General features: G+C 51.7%; 1 protein-coding gene across 4 annotated transcripts in view; it reads left to right on the forward strand.

Annotated features, from left to right (window-relative positions):
* LOC134407234 (secreted frizzled-related protein 1) overlaps positions 1-17,725 on the forward strand; it is a 520,297-nt gene that overhangs the window by 172,666 nt on the left and 329,906 nt on the right. For 3 of the 4 annotated variants that reach the window (XM_063138881.1, XM_063138883.1, XM_063138884.1), the window contains 12 exons: positions 1,147-1,170; positions 2,644-2,740; positions 3,896-3,977; positions 5,852-5,949; positions 6,987-7,211; positions 7,717-7,871; positions 9,017-9,228; positions 11,708-11,912; positions 12,390-12,486; positions 14,308-14,536; positions 16,278-16,403; positions 17,086-17,205. In XM_063138881.1, coding sequence (XP_062994951.1) covers positions 1,147-1,170; positions 2,644-2,740; positions 3,896-3,977; positions 5,852-5,949; positions 6,987-7,211; positions 7,717-7,871; positions 9,017-9,228; positions 11,708-11,912; positions 12,390-12,486; positions 14,308-14,536; positions 16,278-16,403; positions 17,086-17,205 — 1,670 coding nt within the window. The remainder of the gene's footprint in view (positions 1-1,146; positions 1,171-2,643; positions 2,741-3,895; positions 3,978-5,851; positions 5,950-6,986; positions 7,212-7,716; positions 7,872-9,016; positions 9,229-11,707; positions 11,913-12,389; positions 12,487-14,307; positions 14,537-16,277; positions 16,404-17,085; positions 17,206-17,725) is intronic. The other variant, XM_063138882.1, reaches the window with a different exon arrangement.

Here is a 17,725-nt window from a genome sequence, read left to right on the forward strand (position 1 = left end):
TTCAGCTTCGTGGGTTGAAGGCCATGCCTCCCTTGAGCTCTGCCCTCCCTTCAGGGAAGCAAGGTTTTGCCTACGTTGCAGCTGTGAAAGCAGTTCATGGACCTGGGCTGGATCTACACTATTGCTTTAAAGCGCTTTATAACAGTTTTAAAGCACTTTAAAGCAGTTAAAGCGCTTTATAACTGTTATAAAGCGCTTTAAAGCAGTAGTGTAGATCCGGCCCTGCATGATGCTGGGTCATCGAATGGCTGTGCGTTTGCAGAACGTAGCACTGGGGGCAAAATTTGGCCTGCTGAGAATCTCGTTCTATTCTTTTTAAAAACAAACACATTTAAAACAAGTTTCTAGCCCATAGAGCGGCAAAGAAATGCATACAGTCACTTGGGCAATACCTGCTGAAATTCTCAGAAGCCAAATAAGATTTCCAGTGTTCAGTGGCTGGGATTTCTGTTCCCCAGATACATCCTGTCCCTCCCAGAATTATGCCCAAACACCGGGGATGTATGAGAACATCATTCCTGTTTGCAAATCGTACGAACATGTCTTGTTCGCAACACCGTTCTCGGGGAAATGGTTGCGATTTCTCGAACTTTGCATTCAGGGTTGAAAATGCGCACTTCCGAAAATGTGCATTGGAACAAGTGTACGCTTGCACAGTTGAGCATATGTGCAAATGTACATTTCGCCCCCAAATTTGCATTTTGGTGCTTTAGCCTAAGACGGAAATGCACATTTACGATCCCAAAACTGCATTTTTTTTATCTTTTAAAAAAAGACTTTTTTTTTTCAATTGGGGAAAATGCATGCTTTTAAAAATGTGAATTTTCCCTCGTTGAAAATACGTGTTTTCCCTGATCGAATAATCAAAGAAGGGTGCTCGCATTCAGGAACACGAATGAGGCAAACAGAGTTTCGTAGAGGAATTCAGAGAGCCTCAACGAGCTTGAACATGCCCTGTTTGCCCATCCCTGCCAAGCAACCACCCACTTTGGGAGGCAGCCTGGCAAAGCCTGTCTCTACACATCACCCCATCTGGCTTTGATCTCAGGGGCAGTGGTACCTGGGCCTAGGCATTGAGCTACGCCGTGGCGCCCAACGTCCCGAGCCTATAGTTCAAACCGGCTTTTCTTTTTTCTTGCTTTCCAGGCACGGCTCACGTAACTCTCCTGGGTATGGACTGTATGTTGTCGCTGTGGGCTTGGCTCACCCGCCCAACCCCATTCCACCTCACGTGGGACCTACCGGGCCACACATGCCTCCATCCCATGCCACACTCGGCTTCCCCTCTCCATTGCGTCTGTGGCCATGCAGATGGTGGGAGGGGGGGTCGGGGGAGGGAGGTTGCATGAACGGCCATGGCCCTATTGCTGCTAGGCCCTGCTGCGCACCAGTCCACAATCTCCAAGTGAGAAAGCCCTGAAGGACATCATTTATGTGGCTGTACTAGGCAGAAGTCTGGGTTTGTACCCCCCTCTCTTGGAAAGGATCAGTCTCCTTTTGCTCCCTGACTTACCCTTGCTTCTCGCCTTTGCTCCTGAACCCCCTGAACCCCCTGCTGCCCCTCCCAGTTCCCCCTTTTTTAACATGTGCCACCCCCTCCCTTTCTCAACTCCTTCAAGGACCTGAGCCATCCTCCCCCCTAAAAAAAACCCTTTCCTTCCAGCAACTGGGGGTGCCATTTGCTCTTGGGCCACCTGGGGCAAACAGTCCCTCCTTCCCTGTGCTGGGCCAGCACTTAATGGCTCCTACTGCCCAGGCATTGGGCCTCCTTACCAGGAACCTAGCGTGGCCTTAAAGCCACCTTAGTTTTGAAAGACCTCACTGGCCACTAATAGCCACTAAGTCACTAGGAGCTGGATGATGGATTTTCAGAGAGGTCAATATGGTTTGAAAAAGGGCTCGCTACTCGTGGTGTGGGCGCCCACCTCACTTTTGCCTCTGGTCAAACAGGCTTGATATGTTATTGTAGTTTTAACCCCAAACTGCAAAACCTGTTTGACCAGAGGTGACAGCCGGATAACACGTGGGTGCATCATGGGAAGCAAAATCTTTCTCCAGCTGCTTTCAGCTCTCTGGAAATCCATCACCTGCCCTGCTAAGGCCCTCTTGGCTATATTACCAGAGTGGTGTAGTAGTTGGTGCGGTTGGATCCCGTACCATTCCTAACCGTGTTTGAGGGATGGGATCATGGGAGTACCACTCATGTCAGCATTGCCCATCATCTTGGGCCTGTGATAATGACCAGAGGTGCAGCCCATGTGACCCATCAGTCAAGTGTCACTGCAGGCCTCGGACAGCACTGGAGTAACCTGGGATCCAGCCAAGCAGAATGCAACAGCGCCTGTGCTCTGCGTGGAGCAGGGGGTTGGACCCGATGGCCTTATAGGCCCCTCCCAACTCTACTATTCCATTCTGTGATTCTAAGATAACATAGGGAATCAGCCCCGAACCCACCTCTGTCACTGCAGTAGACCATGGAGCTGGATTTGAGGCGGCAGAAGGGCTGACGCTCCTCCATAACCCAGTCGGCTCGATCTGCTGTGCTGCTCCGCTTGGCTGGTGCTTCTGTCAGCCAGTTTCTCTTGGCCCCGGGCCCAAGCTCCCCGACTGTCCTGTGCTTTTTCAGCCCTGTGTTTCTTTCAGGAGAGGAGCTGCCCGGGCCCAAGACCCAAAAGCAGGATTTTCAATATCAGGAAGATGAGCGAGAAATCGTGGAATTTGTCCCCAAACTGGATCACACGTAAGACGTGCCGCATGGGGCAGTGGAGTGATGGGGGGGGGGGCAAGGATATGTGTTGGTGCTGCAGATCAGTTCCTGGGGATGGGTGTCAACAGACCACATTTGGGTGCCTCAATCAGAAAATACAGCAGAAATTCCATCATTGTGGTGAATTAACATGGATTACGATATGTGGGGACATCCCATTGATGTGAACAAGAGCAGCTCCTGCAGAATGAGGCTGTCTAGCTGTTGTCAGATGCCCCTTCCAGTTCAGCACAAGAACACTTCTGTAGAAGTCTCTGCTATTGGGCCAGATCTAAGGTTCTGGTACTAGTCTATAAAGCCCTGGACAACTTCCAACCAGGATACTTGACGACACACCTTCTCCCTTATCATGCTGCCCGATTACTGAGGTCCTCCTAAGAGGCACTCCTGGAGAACCCACATGGAAACAGGCTCCAGACATCAGGAAAAACTTCCTGACTGTTAGAGCAGTGCGACGGTGGAATCAGTTACCTAGGGAGGTTGTGGGCTCTCCCACACTCGAGGCCTTCAAGAGGCAGCTGGACAACCACCTGTCAGGGATGCTTTAGGGTGGATTCCTGCATTGAGCAGGGGGTTGGACTCGATGGCCTTGTAGGCCCCTTCCAACTCTGCTATTCTATGATTCTATGAAACCAGAAGGCGTAGAGCCTTTAGTGTGCCACCCTATGGGATGTCCCCCAACTGAGATCAGGCATGTTTTTGGTTGAAACATGGCTGAAGACTTTGCTTTTCAGACAAGCATTTCTTGACTCGTGACTAAATTCCAGACATTTGTTTTATTGGTGTTTCTGCTTTTGTTGCTTTTGGGGGCGGGGGCTGTTTTGTGTTTTTAATTTATTTACACTGTTCCGACATCTCTCGATGTGGAGCGGTTTATCAATTCTGTCACCAATCAGGAGGTGCTCAAGTGCCTTCCTAGCTGATTGTGGCCCATGCTCCATTTATGGCCCTTGTTCCTCATCCATACCTTGCGCACCCGTGTTGGCGAGCGATCCGCCTCCAGCTTCGTAGCCGCCTTCCTTCCCGGAAGGTCCCCTGTTTCGCCTTGCTGGGAAAGCAACTCGCTGGGCATGCTGGGGAATTGTTGCTTGACTGAATCTTGCCTGTTCCTTGTATTTTGCTCCTCAGAAGGGAGGAGTCGCCAGCTATCCCACGGATCCCTTGCGTCACGCCCGAGACAGTGCTGATCAGACCTGAGGAGCCGGAGCAGGTGGGTGTCTGGCCCAGTGGGGTTGGCGGGGCTGAGGCATGTGGAAGACCCACAGTGACCTGCATAGGCCGGCTTGACCACTGCCGTTATCAACTGAGGCCATCCTCTGGATCCCTCCACCTTCGTTCAAAGTCGGGCTGGTGGGGACCCAAGATAGGATTTCCTTGGTTGTGGAACATAGCTTCCAAATCGCGTGAGGTACTGGTTTCCATCTGTTCATCTTGAGTATTACGTCCAGTTCTGGGCACCACACTTCAAGAAGGATGCAGACAAGCTAGAGGGGGTTCAGAGGACGGCAACGAGGATGAGCAGGGGTCAGGAAACAAAGGCCTTTGAGGAGAGACTGAAAGAACTGGGCAAGTTTAGCCTGGAGAAGAGAAGGCTGAGGGGAGACATGAGAGCCCTCTTCAAATGCTTGAAAGGTTGTCACACAGAGGAGGGCCAGGATCTCTTCTCGATCCTCCCAGAGTGCAGGACATGGAATGACGGGCTCAAGTTACAGGAAGCCAGATTCCAGCTGGACATCAGGAAAAACTTCCTGACTGTTAGAGCAGTACGACAATGGAACTAGTTACCTAGGGAGGTTGTGGGCTCTCCCACACTAGAGGCCTTCAAGAGGCAGCTGGACAGCCACCTGTCAGGGATGCTTTAGGGTGGATTCCTGCATTGAGCAGGGGGTTGGACTCGATGGCCTTTTAGGCCCCTTCCAACTCTACAATTCTAGGATTCTATAAGTGCTGTTCCCAGAGAAGCTTGCCTTGTGCCTAGTTTGTTCTTTTTTCAGCATCAGGCAAAGATCTGTTTCTTTGTCCCAGGCCCCTTCCATAAGTCAATTAGCTGGTCTTAATTGCTACTCCTTCTCCTTAATTTCCCCTTCTTCTATATTTCCCCTTAGTTTACTGAGTGTTTATTGTCGCTGCTGTTTTGACTCTTTTCTGTTCTCATATTATCTCTTATTGGCCCTGTTCAGACAACACACTGAACCGTGATGATTCAGCATTTTGAGCTAAACATTATGGCTTAGCGTGTCGTGTGAACCATTCCTAACCCTGGTGGCTACATAAACGCAGTTTAAACACACTCACTAACCTCTTGCTGCAAAAGCATTAGCAGCCTAACGGTGGCATAGCGTGTTGTCTGAACAGGCTCACTGTAACATTGTTGATTGCGCTGGGAGGATCTTTAACGGAAGGGTGGCACACACACACGTTGGCGATAAATGGGCAGGTGCTCTGTCTTCTGCCCGTGCAGCAGAGCTGGGGTTTTCTTCTTTCTGGGGTTCCTTTGCTCACTGGTCCACTGCAACTCTATGAGTTGAAGCATGTTCTCAGGAAATGTTCTAGGGCAGGGTTGGGCAACTAAAATCAGGTGGGGGGGGTGGATGACCCCCCCCCCCCAATCCAACCCCATCTCCCCCAGGCTGAATGAAATCAAAGGAGCAGGACCACACCGCCTGACATAATCCCATGAGTCGGACAGACTCAGTTGGTTCCTGGCAGGTGTGCCGGGTGGATGTTCCAACCGGCGTGTGCACCAGGAACCAGCTTCGTGGCACGTGGGGCTTCTCCCGTTGGAAAAGACCCGCATGCAGTGCAGCTGCCTCGTGCCTTCTCCCATTGGGAAGAGGATGCCGCTTGAGTCCAGCAGCGCCCCTCCCTTTAGGAAACGAGCACTGACTTCAGGGCTTTGGTAGGAGGCGGAGTGGGTTAAGTCAGGGGGCTCTGAGGCCGTCATGAAGGGGACTGGTGGAAGGTTGGCTGCAGCAGCCTGGGAAGGTTGGCGTAGCCGTGTGGGAGGGTTGGTGGGATGGGCAGGCCTGCATTTCTGCATGGGTTGGTGGGGTTTAACAGGCGCTCTGGTTCTGCCCCGCTTAGCCTTCCAAGGAATTTGACGAGGAGTCCCTCATCCCAAGCAGCCCTGCCACGGAGACCTCGGACAACATCAGCCCGGTGGCCAGCCCTGTCCACACCGGGTGAGTTTCCCACCCACCCACCTGCCCTCCCTCCCAGTAAAGCATTGTGCCATGTGCCATGTGCCCCTGCCATAAGCAGAACGGGTCAGTGGCCTCTGGGCAGGGGTAGGCCAGCTGGCAACCTCTGGATGTTTCGAACTACAACTGAGGCTGGGCCTGATGGGAGTTGTGGTCCAAAACATCTGGAGAATGCCAGGTTGCCTACGCCTGCCTCTGCTCATTAGGCACGTACGTGTTTTTATCCCACCCCTTGGCCAAAATGGCACGCATATGATCAGTAAAACAAGAAAGCCCCTGCCCTCAGGCCTATAATCTAAGAAGACGGGAAACTCAAGGAAAGAAGAATGGGGAAGGAAGGGGGGAATTAGGTCTTTCAGCAGGACTGAACCATGGTTCTCCCTCTCATCTCCCCCCATACTAGGGTGACCATAAGAAAAGGAGGACAGGGCTCCTGTATCTTTAACAGTTGCATAGAAAAGGGAATTTCAGCAGGTGTCATTTGGGGAACCTGGTGAAATTCCCTTTTCATCACAATAGTTAAAGCTGCAGGAGCCCAGCCCTCTTTTGTATCTGGTCAAGCCTGCAGGGCTCCTGCGGCTTTATCTGTTGTGATGAAGAGGGAATTTCACCAGGTGCTGCATGCATACAAAGGACACCTGCTGAAATTCCCTTCTCTATACAACTGTTAAAGATACAGGAGCCCAGTCCTTCTTTTCATATGGTCACCCTACTGGCCCAGTACAGACTGCTTGAAGGACTGGGGGGTGGGTGCTCGCCCTCTCAATTTCCCTTCTTTTTCCAAAGGATGGTTGGGATGCTGGTGTGACACCCACACCCCCATTCCTAGGACAAGTTGTCACCCACTTGGAGGGTTGAGACTCCTCTGCTGAGGAGCAGTGACCTACCCTTCCTGTGAGGGAAAGGCGGTGTGTGCGCTGCCAGTCTCCTCGACCTCCAGGGCGGTGGGCTGGAAACTGTCGGAAGCCCAAGCGTGATCTATGCATTTGGCAAGTCACTCTCTCCTTCCCTCCCTCCAGATTCCTAGTGAGTTTCATGGTGGATGCCCGTGGTGGGTCTATGCGGGGCAGCAGGCACAACGGCCTTCGCGTCATCATCCCCCCCAGGACGTGCGCAGCGCCCACACGCATCACCTGCCGCCTGGTCAAGCCCCAGAAGCTGCCGGCGCCGCCCCCTCTGGCAGAGGAAGAAGGGCTGGCCAGCAGGATTATCGCGCTGGGCCCCGCCGGAGCGCAGTTCCTCAGGTGAAGTCCGGGGCCCTGGCGGGAGTGGTCGGAGCGAGCGTCCCGCTTCCCTGGACACTGCTGGGGGTGTGGTGGGTGCCTGGCACCCTGAGTGGGCAATGTTTGGCTGGGAAAGGATCACCCACCAACTGTGTCTTTGTGGGACTGGGGTGGGACTGGGGTGGGGCGGAATTGGGAGCTGGATGATCCCGACTCTTAGGACTGCTGTATCAAAACGACACCCAAACGGTAATGGTAGGGTGACCATATGGAAAGGAGGACTAGGCTCCTGTATCTTTAACAGTTGAATTGAAAAGGAAATTTCTGCAGGTGTCATTTGTATATATGGGGAACCTGGTGAAATTCCCTCTTCATCACAACAGTTATAATGTGCCCTGCCCTTTTTTAAATCTGGTCACTCTAGTATAGCTCCTGCACCTTTAACTGCTGTAATGAAGAGGGAATTTCACCAGGATCCCCATATATACAAAGGACAGCTGCTGAAATCCCCTTGCCTCTCCCGCAGCCCCGTCATCGTGGAGATCCCTCACTTTGCCTCGCACGGGCGTGGCGACCGGGAGCTGGTGGTCCTGCGCAGTGAGAATGGGTCCGTGTGGAAGGAGCACCGCAGCCGCTACGGAGAGAGCTATTTGGACCAAGTCCTCAACGGGATGGACGAAGGTAAGGGGGAGAAGAGACCAGGGAGGGCAGAAGTCCAAGGACCGCCATAAAGTGACCCCCCCTGCTGCTACTGCTTTGCTGGTACCGATCCATTCCCGAGACCAGTTCACATTGGTGGTTCTTGCCTCGAAAGCCCTAAACGGTTTCAGACCGGGTTATCTAAAGGCCCGCCTCCTCCAGCAGGGACCCCCCTGTGCATTAGGGAAGAGAGAACTAGGCAAAATGGCCATAAACTGCCATGGAGATTCAAACTGCTGAGTGAAAGCGGAGTTTTAGTTATGGTAAATTTCAAGTTATCTGTGTATTTTCGAGGTATTTGTATATATGTATGGATGCTTTCTTTTGATGTATTTGTCATGGCCTTTGGCTAGTACAGTAAACTTTGGATTGATGGATTGGGTAGCTGGGGAGACTCTCCTCTTGAGTCGCAACGCCAAAAATAGGCAGGCGTCGACAAATGCGGTTGGCACGACGCTCACCCTGTCGAGTTTGGCACCGCCTCCCTGGCGAGCAGGATGAGCAGTAGAGGTGGGGATCATCCGAGCAGCCGTGCAGCCCCCTCCCAGCCCCCTCCCCTGCTCCAAAGGTGGGAGGAAGCCTGGAGATGGTTTGGCACAAAGGCACCCAAAGAGCCTTCGCCCCACAGGGCAAAACTGGCAACCTCCGCCCTCCCCTCCCCTGGTCCCCCTTGCTTTGGCATCATGGATCGCATGAAATGTTTGGCTGTTGCTGCCTGAAGGCATGCCTCACACCTTCGGGGAGGGGTGCCCAATGGCCAATTTGCTGACATCTGTTTTACGCTCCCTGGATTTTCCTATGACATTGTTAGCTCCTATCCCTATGTCTTTTTAAAGTTGTCTACCTCCTCGTTCATTTCTTAGTATGGTTTTATCTATCTGCTCACTGACGGCTCTTGCTTTTATAAGGAAAAGAATTTTTTTTCCAAAGTGTGCCGCTCTCAAAGTATAAGGAGTGTGAAAATGGAGCTGCCGTGTATCCAGCAGGCCATTGATTCAAGTAGCCAGTAACAATAACAGCAACTTGTATTTATTTATTGTGGCACACACTCGCCGTTCTCCCATGATGCACAGTTTGGGGATGTGCTTGCCCTCGTGCTCCTACGATGCTTTTGCCAACTTTTGCAGAGCTGGAGAGCCTGGAAGAACTGGAAAAGAAGAGGATTTGCCGCATCATCACCACAGATTTCCCCCTCTACTTCGTGGTCATGTCCCGCGTGTGCCAGGACTGCGAGCTCATTGGCCCAGAGGGGGGCTCTCTACAGAGCACATTGGTGCCTCTGGTCCAGGCCACATTTCCGGAAACAGCGGTCACCAAGAAGGTCAAGCTAGCTCTGCAGGTACCGGGATGGTGGTATCTCTGTAGCAGGGTGGGTTGGAATAAACCCTCGACTCCTACTCTGGCTTGACCGGGGAAAGAGTTCCGGTTCTGGACATCACACTAAGCAATTTAGCTAGCAGGAGTAGCCAAGCGGATGTGATCGAACTGCACGAACTAGCAAGCTGGCTTATTCACAGTAACCCAGAGTTTTAAAAAGGCCTGGTTTGCCATGGTGTATAAACTAGGCTAATACATTAAATATCCATCTGTTTTTTCTTATTTAAATAGCAACTGTAGGAGAAGGGGGCACAGTCAGCAAGAGGGTTAACTTTTTCCCCACACCTGATGGTGATGAAGCTTCTACGGATCTTAGCCTATGTCTTATTCAGCCAAAAAAAAAAAAAGTTTCGGGTTTATTGGACTCCACAACCCCTTTTCAATAAGGGTCTGTCTAACTTGCATAACTGTTGAAGATGCAATGCACCTAATGCTTCTTTAACTCATATGTTTTGGCAATGCCCAGTAGTTACTCCCTTTTGGGAGGAGGTTATAATAAGGATAAACTTTCTATTGAAGCAATCTTTAATATGGAATGATGTGCATGTCTTCCTAAACTACCTACTGGCTTTTTGGAAATTAACACATGGTCAGCGCAGATGGATCTTCAGAGTCCTTATGACAGCTAAAAGACCTATACTATCATGTTGGAAGGACAAATGCTCACCTCCCATAATGCAATGGACTGAGGACTTAACGCTGTCAACGTTTGAACAGGTGTTATATAGGTGCAACTTGCAAGTGGGTAAATACATGGGTATTTAGTCTGCTTTTCTTGAAACAAATAATTTAATTGTTTAATTAAATTATTAATAATTTAATAATTTATTAAATTATTAAATAATAAATAATTATTTATAATAATTATTTATAATTCTCCCCTCCCCCCTTTTTTAAAAATGAGCGTTATATTTCATGGAAAAAATGATGATATTCCTATATATGTAATGTTTCTTTGCTTTGCTTTATCACAATTTTTTTTTGGTTCTGATTTGTTAATATCACAATAAAAAAAATTGGGGGGAAATGATTCTGGTGAAAATTCCTCCCATAAAGTGCTATTAGCCCTAGGAGAGAAGCTTCTTTCCTGGGGCAAAGAGCAACACTGGGAAAGGAAAGGTGATTTTCATTGGAACCAGAACAGGGGAGGATTAACCAGGGTGGCGTAGTGGTGAGAGTGTCAGCATATCCAGGTCCTAGTCCCAACTCAACTATGAAGCCTGCTAGATGATTTTTGGCCAACAACTGGCTCTCAGCTTAATCTACCACTCAGGGTTGTTTTGAGGATAAAATGGAGAGGAGGAATCCAAGGTGGCTTACAGGTTCCTTGTAGAAGAAAAGGCAGGACATAAATGTAATCTATCTATATAAAAGCCCAGACTGCTCCAAGAGCAGTCTCTGGCGCCGTCTAGGGACGTTCCTCGGAACTGTGGCCTTCTAGGGAAGTTCCAAGTTCCGAGAAATAGTTTTGCCCTCTGGCGCCATCTAGGGACGTTCCTCGGAACTGTGGCCTTCTATGGAAGTTCCAAGTTCCGAGAAATAGTTTTGCCCTCTGGCGCCATCTAACGATGTTCCTCGGAACCGGCCTTCTAGGGAAGTTCCAAGTTCCGAGAAATAGTTTTGCCCTCTGGCGCCGTCTAGGGACGTTCCTCGGAACTGTGGCCTTCTAGGGAAGTTCCAAGTTCCGAGAAATAGTTTTGCCCTCTGGCGCCATCTAGGGACGTTCCTCGGAACTGTGGCCTTCTATGGAAGTTCCAAGTTCCGAGAAATAGTTTTGCCCTCTGGCGCCATCTAACGATGTTCCTCGGAACTGTGGCCTTCTAGGGAAGTTCCAAGTTCCGAGAAATAGTTTTGCCCTCTGGCGCCATCTAGGGACGTTCCTTGGAACTGCGGCCTTCTAGGGAAGTTCCAAGTTCTGAGAAAGAGAACTGCCAGGAGCTTCCGGCCTAGCAGAAGGGCCAAAACCCACTAACCTCCTCACCAGACTGCTCCTCTACACCTGTTGTATGATGGGCTTTTTTGCTAGTAATTAATAAAAACAATAACACCCATGTACAGTACAATTCCTGTCTTGATTAGAGGGCCCAGAACTGCTTTTTAAGTAAGACAAATCAGACATTCAATGCAGATGCATAACTAACCTATTATTCCATTGGGCCGTTGGCATGCTGAATACTGTGCTGCGTACGGGATTCGCCCCTTGTGCAGTCGTCTTGTGGACGTGGCAGCTATTCACAGGCCTGGCTGTAGAGGTGTCTCCGATGGAGTCCATGGCAGCAGTGCACCTGGACGGCCTCATGGCCTCATGCTCCAGTCCTGAAGCCCACCTCTCCGAGGCCTGCCGGGCTCCGTTGCCACATAGACCGTTTCTCTCTACATTGATCTGACACCTAGTGACGTCTCTCAAGACCCTTTTGACCCTTTTGATGTTCCCCCTGCAGGCACAGCCAGTGCCGGACGAGCTGGTGACGAAACTGCTGGGGAACCAGGCGACGTTCAGCCCCATCGTGACGGTGGAGCCTCGCCGCAGGAAATTCCACCGGCCCATTGGGCTACGCATCCCCCTGCCCCCCTCGTGGAGGGAGAACCCCCGGGACAGCGGGGAGGGTGACACCACCAGCCTGCGGCTGCTCTGCAGTGTCATAGGTGAGAGGGAATGTCTGGTGTTGTCTGGGGCTGAGTCGACAAGCATCTGGATCCATTTTGTGACACCTGTTTGCAGGGTGCAAAGTTGGGATAGTCATTTTAGGGACTTGTGGGGAAGGCCACCAAAGGGAGTGAACTTACCACCAGTGCTCCTGGATGATCTCTTGTCCACTAACTTCTTCCATTGTCCCCCCTCGATCCCCCTCCTAGAGTAAGAGCAAGAAGGATTGCCCTCGCTCTGGATTCACACCATAGATTCACTCTGCCCTCACTCAACTCTTCACTCTGCCCTCGCTCTTCATTTACTTCGATGACATCATTAGAGAGCAACATTCTAAAGCCAGAGTGAGGGAAATGCTTGCAGAACCATTTCCCACCCCCTCAAAGGTTTTTTTGTTGGGGGGGGGGACTGAATGCAGCGAGGGCGCTTCCAGACTGGCCTGACTGCTCCAAAAAGTCGCTTGTGTTTTCATTCAGGAGGAACAGCCCCAGCCCAATGGGAGGACATCACTGGGACCACAAAACTAGTCTATGCCAATGAGTGTGCAAACTTCACCACCAACGTATCTGCCAGGTGAGCTCAAGGGACAGTTTGGGGGAGTTTGGCTGCGTGGCACCTCCAGGGCACTCAAAGAGCCCTGTCAAGTGGGCAGGGGGAATGGCGGAGCTGAATGGCCCTCGACATGCGCTAAACCGACCCTCCCCATCCTGGGGTCCTCCAGATGTGTTGGACTACGGCTCACAACAAACCCAGCCAGGGGGGCCTTGGGAGTTGGAGTCCGACACGTCTGGAGGCTGCCTGTTTGGGGAAGGCTGCATTGAACCAAGGGAGTCAGATTGCTCCAAAAGAGCCTTTAGACACACTCACACACACCCCACAAACAGCCAGCAGAAAGCTTGACATCCATCAGTCTGAGAGAGACCGTGGTTAAGAGTGTCAGGCCAGGACTTGGGAGACCTGGGTTCTAGTCCCCATTTGGCCATGGAAGCTCCCTGGGTGACTTTGGGCCAGACACTGCTTCTCAGCCCGACCTACCTCACAGGGTTGTGGTGAGGATAAAATGGAGAGGAGGAGGAGGAGGAGGAGGAGGAGGAGGAGGAGGAGGAGGAGGACCATGTAAGCCGCTGTGGCTTCCTTGCAAGAGGAGAAAAGGTGGGATATAAGCACAACAACAGAAATAAATAAAAAATAAGAGCCCTTTGGCACTTGAAGCCATATAAATGCATCGAGGAGCCCCCCCCCCATAATAAGAATAATAATTTATTTATTTCTTACCCGCCTCTCCCTTTGGATCGAGGCGGGAACAAAATTAGTACAAGTGGTTCAAGTGGTCAGTAAGATCGAATGTCACCCAACAGCATTCTGAAGCGGCCAATATATAATTCCACACTCCGCCTCCCCAGCCTGGTGGAAAGTTTGGGACAGCCTGGGCTCCCCTTTGGGGGAAAGCGCCTTGGAGGCTTATTTTCAAATGTACAAGGGGCTGTGCAGGAATTTTGATGGTGTTGGTGTTGGCGTATAAATGAGAACGTAGCCAGGACTGGAGACACAGCAGCCTCAGTCCTATTCGCCCCTTAATTCCGAATGCCCACGCTGATGCTTTCCAGCTCTATCCGCTTCGCCCCCAGCTGACTCTTTCTCCCACTTCATCACCCATGAATCGGTGTCCTTGGCTCTCCTCAACAACGAGACCAGACCTAGAACCTTAATGTCACGATCGCCTCAACATTAGGAACAGGGGGGTGGCGAAGGTCTACTTAGAAGCCGACAGCGGGATTCAGACCGACCCCATCGCGCGTTTATGGGGCCATGCAGGCTAGCCCTGCCCTGAATCCATCAGCCACACCCCAGTCAGGATTCCTCCTGGAATGGAGGGGTTCAACCCATGTACATGGGTACACACGCAGGGCCAAGCACGGAGGTGGGGGGAGGTTGGCAGGCCCATTGGTAGTGATTTTGGGCAGGGCTGGTTCACGTGGCCCCATGGCCCTCTTGCTCGTGGGTTTAATGCATAAACTCCCTCCCCCCTAGTGAGATGTATTAGCAAGTAGTGTCAGACCAGAACTGAGAAGACCTGAGTCCAAATCCCTCCTCAGCCCTGAAATTCACAGGGTGGGCTTGGGCCAAGTAGTAGTTTCTCAACGTACTTCACAGCAGCCTTCCCCCAACCTGGCACCTTTCAAATGTGTCAGACTGTGACTACCATAACCCCCAGCCAACGTGGGGAAGGCTGCCTTACAGGATTGCCCTGAGCTACTTGGGTGGGGTATCAGTCTGATAGAAAGAACCCAATGCAAGTGCCGCTGCATTCTTGGGATAAAAAACTCTCAGGGGCTGGATGCCTCCTCACCTTTTGCTTAGCCCAACCTGACAATGCTCTTTCCTGCTGCCCAGATTCTGGCTAGCGGATTGCCCTCGCACAGCTGAAGCGGTTCATTTTGCCACCCTGCTGTACAAGGAGCTGGCGGCGGTGCCCTACATGGCCAAGTTCGTGGTGTTTGCCAAAATGAACGATGGGCGGGAGGGACGCCTGCGCTGCTACTGCATGACCGACGACAAGGTGGACAAGACGCTCGAGCAGCACGAAAACTTTACAGAAGTGGCACGAAGCCGGGACATTGAGGTAGTGCCCGTGGCTCTTGACATAGCTCCTGTGGCTCCTGAGGTAGCTCCTGTGGCTCTTGAGGTAGCTCCTGTGGCTCCCGAGGTAGCTCCTGTGGCTCCCGAGGTAGCTCCTGTGGTTCCCGAGGTAGCTCCCGTGGCTCTTGACATAGCTCCTGTGGCTCTTGAGGTAGCTCCTGTGGCTCCCGAGGTAGCTCCCGTGGCTCTTGACATAGCTCCTGTGGCTCCCGAGGTAGCTCCCGTGGCTCTTGACATAGCTACTGTGGCTCCTGAGGTAGCTCCTGTGGCTCTTGAGGTAGCTCCTGTGGCTCCCGAGGTAGCTCCTGTGGCTCCCGAGGTAGCTCCCGTGGCTCCCAAGGTAGCTCCTGTGGCTCTTGACGTAGCTCCTGTGGCTCCTGAGGTAGCTCTCGTGGCTCCCGAGGTAGCTCCCGTGGCTCCCAAGGTAGCTCCCGTGGCTCCCGAGGTAGCTCCTGTGGCTCCCGAGGTAGCTCTCGTGGCTCCTGAGGTAGCTCCCATGGCTCTTGAGGTAGCTCCTGTGGCTCCCGAGGTAGCTCTCGTGGCTCCCGAGGTAGCTCCCGTGGCTCCCGAGGTAGCTCCCATGGCTCAACACCCTGCCCTGCTTAACATCCTGTTCATCTTCTTGGACTAGAAGCAGTGATTCCCAGCCTTGGGGGCCTGGACTACAAATCCCATCACTCCTCAGCCATCCTGGCTAATGGTCAGGGATTATGAGAGTTGTAATCCAACAATAGCTGGGGACCCAAGGTTGGGAACCACTGGGCAAGAGATTATTGCTTGTAAGGGACTTTAGTGTATTATAATAGAGGCATTCTTGCCCTGAATGTGCCCATTCTTTGCTTTTGACCCACTCTCAGCTCTAGCCATGTGAGTTTTGCAGGTTTTTGTGAGGCTTCAAAAACCTGCCAAACCCGTTTACCAGAAGTGATGAGTGGGATGTGTGTACCCGTCATGGGCAATGATGCCTCTCTCATACAGAGAGGAGGAAAGTGGTCTGGCCAAGCACGATACACACAATGAAAGGAACCACCTTAATGATGGCAGAACCTTTACACAAATTCCTCCCCAGGTAAATTTGGGGCCTGTGATAAAGAGTTCCATTTCCCCTGTATCACTTGCCCCAATGTTTGGAACAGGATCTTCCTCCCAAGATTCCAGCCATGGTTTCAGCTTGATGTGATATGCAGCTGCACTGATGCTCTCTCACACAAGACTGAGCATGTCCACATTCTGTGAGAATGTGACCCCTGGCTGGGCAGGTCGGGGCACGGGGACGGGGGACGACGACGACCGGGGCGACTCTTGCTCACGGTCAGAGGGCACTTCCAGACGGAGGCCTCCTAGTGCAATCAATCAAGAGGAATTGAGCAGCCATTCTCTCTTTTCTTCCTTAATGGTTTTAAGATCAAAGGCAGGAGAAGCAATGAGAAATTATGGGAGAGCTGCAAATGAAAGATGTCATCATGTCGACCTCCTGTAAAATCCTGTGAATGAGCCAGGGTGATTGCGCCAAAAAAGACTTTCCTGGGTAGATTCAGGGTGTTGGTTTCTAAACTTGTGTTACAGTGGAGTATAATTGCTAGGTATTGAACTGTCATTTTACCAACAACAACAGCAACAACAGAATGCAGGGAAGCCATGCAGGGTCGGGGTGAGCTGGCGCAATAAGCGTTTAAAAGAGGGACGCATGAATGGGCTGGAGGGCTTACCGTCTGCTTCCGCAGGTGGTGGAGGGCATGCCGCTCCACACGGAGCTCTCCGGAAACCTCGTGCCGATCAAGAAGGCCGCCCAACAGCGCAGCTTCCTGTTCCGGTCCTTCCGTGAGAACCGGCTCATCATCCCTGTCAAGGTGAGGGGGCAGGAGATCGGTGTGAGGTTTGGGGGCTGGAACAGCAGGAGGCGGGCCCGACTGACCGGCCTGCCTGCTGCTGTGCTCCACGAGCAGCGATGCCGCTGAAGTTCGCGACGGTCTGGTTTGGAATCTGCATTTTGTCGAACGCCTCCCGCTCGGGTGGGTTACAAATCTGCTCTGCCCGTGCCCCCAGCTCTACTTCCTGTCCTATGGGCTAGCCAGAGGGCATACAGAGAGGAGGGAAAGAGGAAGCCTAAATTTCAGCGCATTGGCTTGGAGGGATTCCCTGAGCTTGGCCGAAACGAGGCTCCAGGAAGGCACAGCTACCTTGCTTCCAAAGCTCAGGGGCTGCCCTGTCCTGGGCCCTGGGCCAATCGTTCAAGCCTTAAAAACGATCTCTGAGCTGTGATTAGTGTCCACGACTTGGACAAAAGAAAAAAATCAGATGCAATGTTGAAACCCATCCAAACACTTGGCTGTTGTATTTTCAGACAACAGCCAAAGTAACAGCAGAACTAAAAAGACTGCATGTCATTATGAGCTGGGAGAGAACGCACGGAATGGAGGCGAGAGGTTTCCGAATGCTCGTTGAGGATGCTCACCCTGAAACCCCCCACCCCCACCCCATATCACTTCTGTCAACCCCCCTCCCCTCCCCGTCCTGTGTTTTGGGATGCAGGTCAGGGACAGCAGCCGGGAAGCCAGCGGCTCCTTGTCTTTCCTCCGCAAGCCCATGAAGTACGAGGAGCTGCAGCACGTGCTCTGCCACTTGAACGTCACGATGCCACCCTGCTCCAAGGTGAGTGAGGGCCGCTGGGCCCGTTCCAGGCCTCCCCTAATGGATGAACCCATCCATTCTTCTTTTTGCCCGTATTCCCCAAATTCTTTCTATCCGGAACATGAAGAAAGTCATATCAAAACCAAACCAAAACTACCATATTTCTTGGATTGTAAGACGTCATCGATTGTAAGACTAACTTCAGTATCACTAACAGAATAAAAAACCTAAGTCACACCCGCGATTCTAAGACGCACCCCATTTTTAGAGATGTTTATATGGGGGGAAAAGTGTGTCTTAGAATTGAAGAAATACAGTAAATTCTCAGCCAACTGCACCAGCCAAATTCAATAGAGGCAGCTATTCCCAGCATGGACAGGACCGTGTTGTACCTGCCTGCCATAGAGCTGTTGAAGATGAGGATCTTTCAGGAAAAAAGAGAGGTGGCAACCCTAATTCAGCACCATGGGACATGGTGGAATACACGGGGATTCTAACTCAGACTTTTCAGAGCTAACCACTCAAAGCCCTGGGCTTGCAT

The sequence above is a fragment of the Elgaria multicarinata genome, chromosome 12, assembly GCF_023053635.1.
Source record: "Elgaria multicarinata webbii isolate HBS135686 ecotype San Diego chromosome 12, rElgMul1.1.pri, whole genome shotgun sequence".
NCBI classification, from domain to species: domain Eukaryota; kingdom Metazoa; phylum Chordata; class Lepidosauria; order Squamata; family Anguidae; genus Elgaria; species Elgaria multicarinata.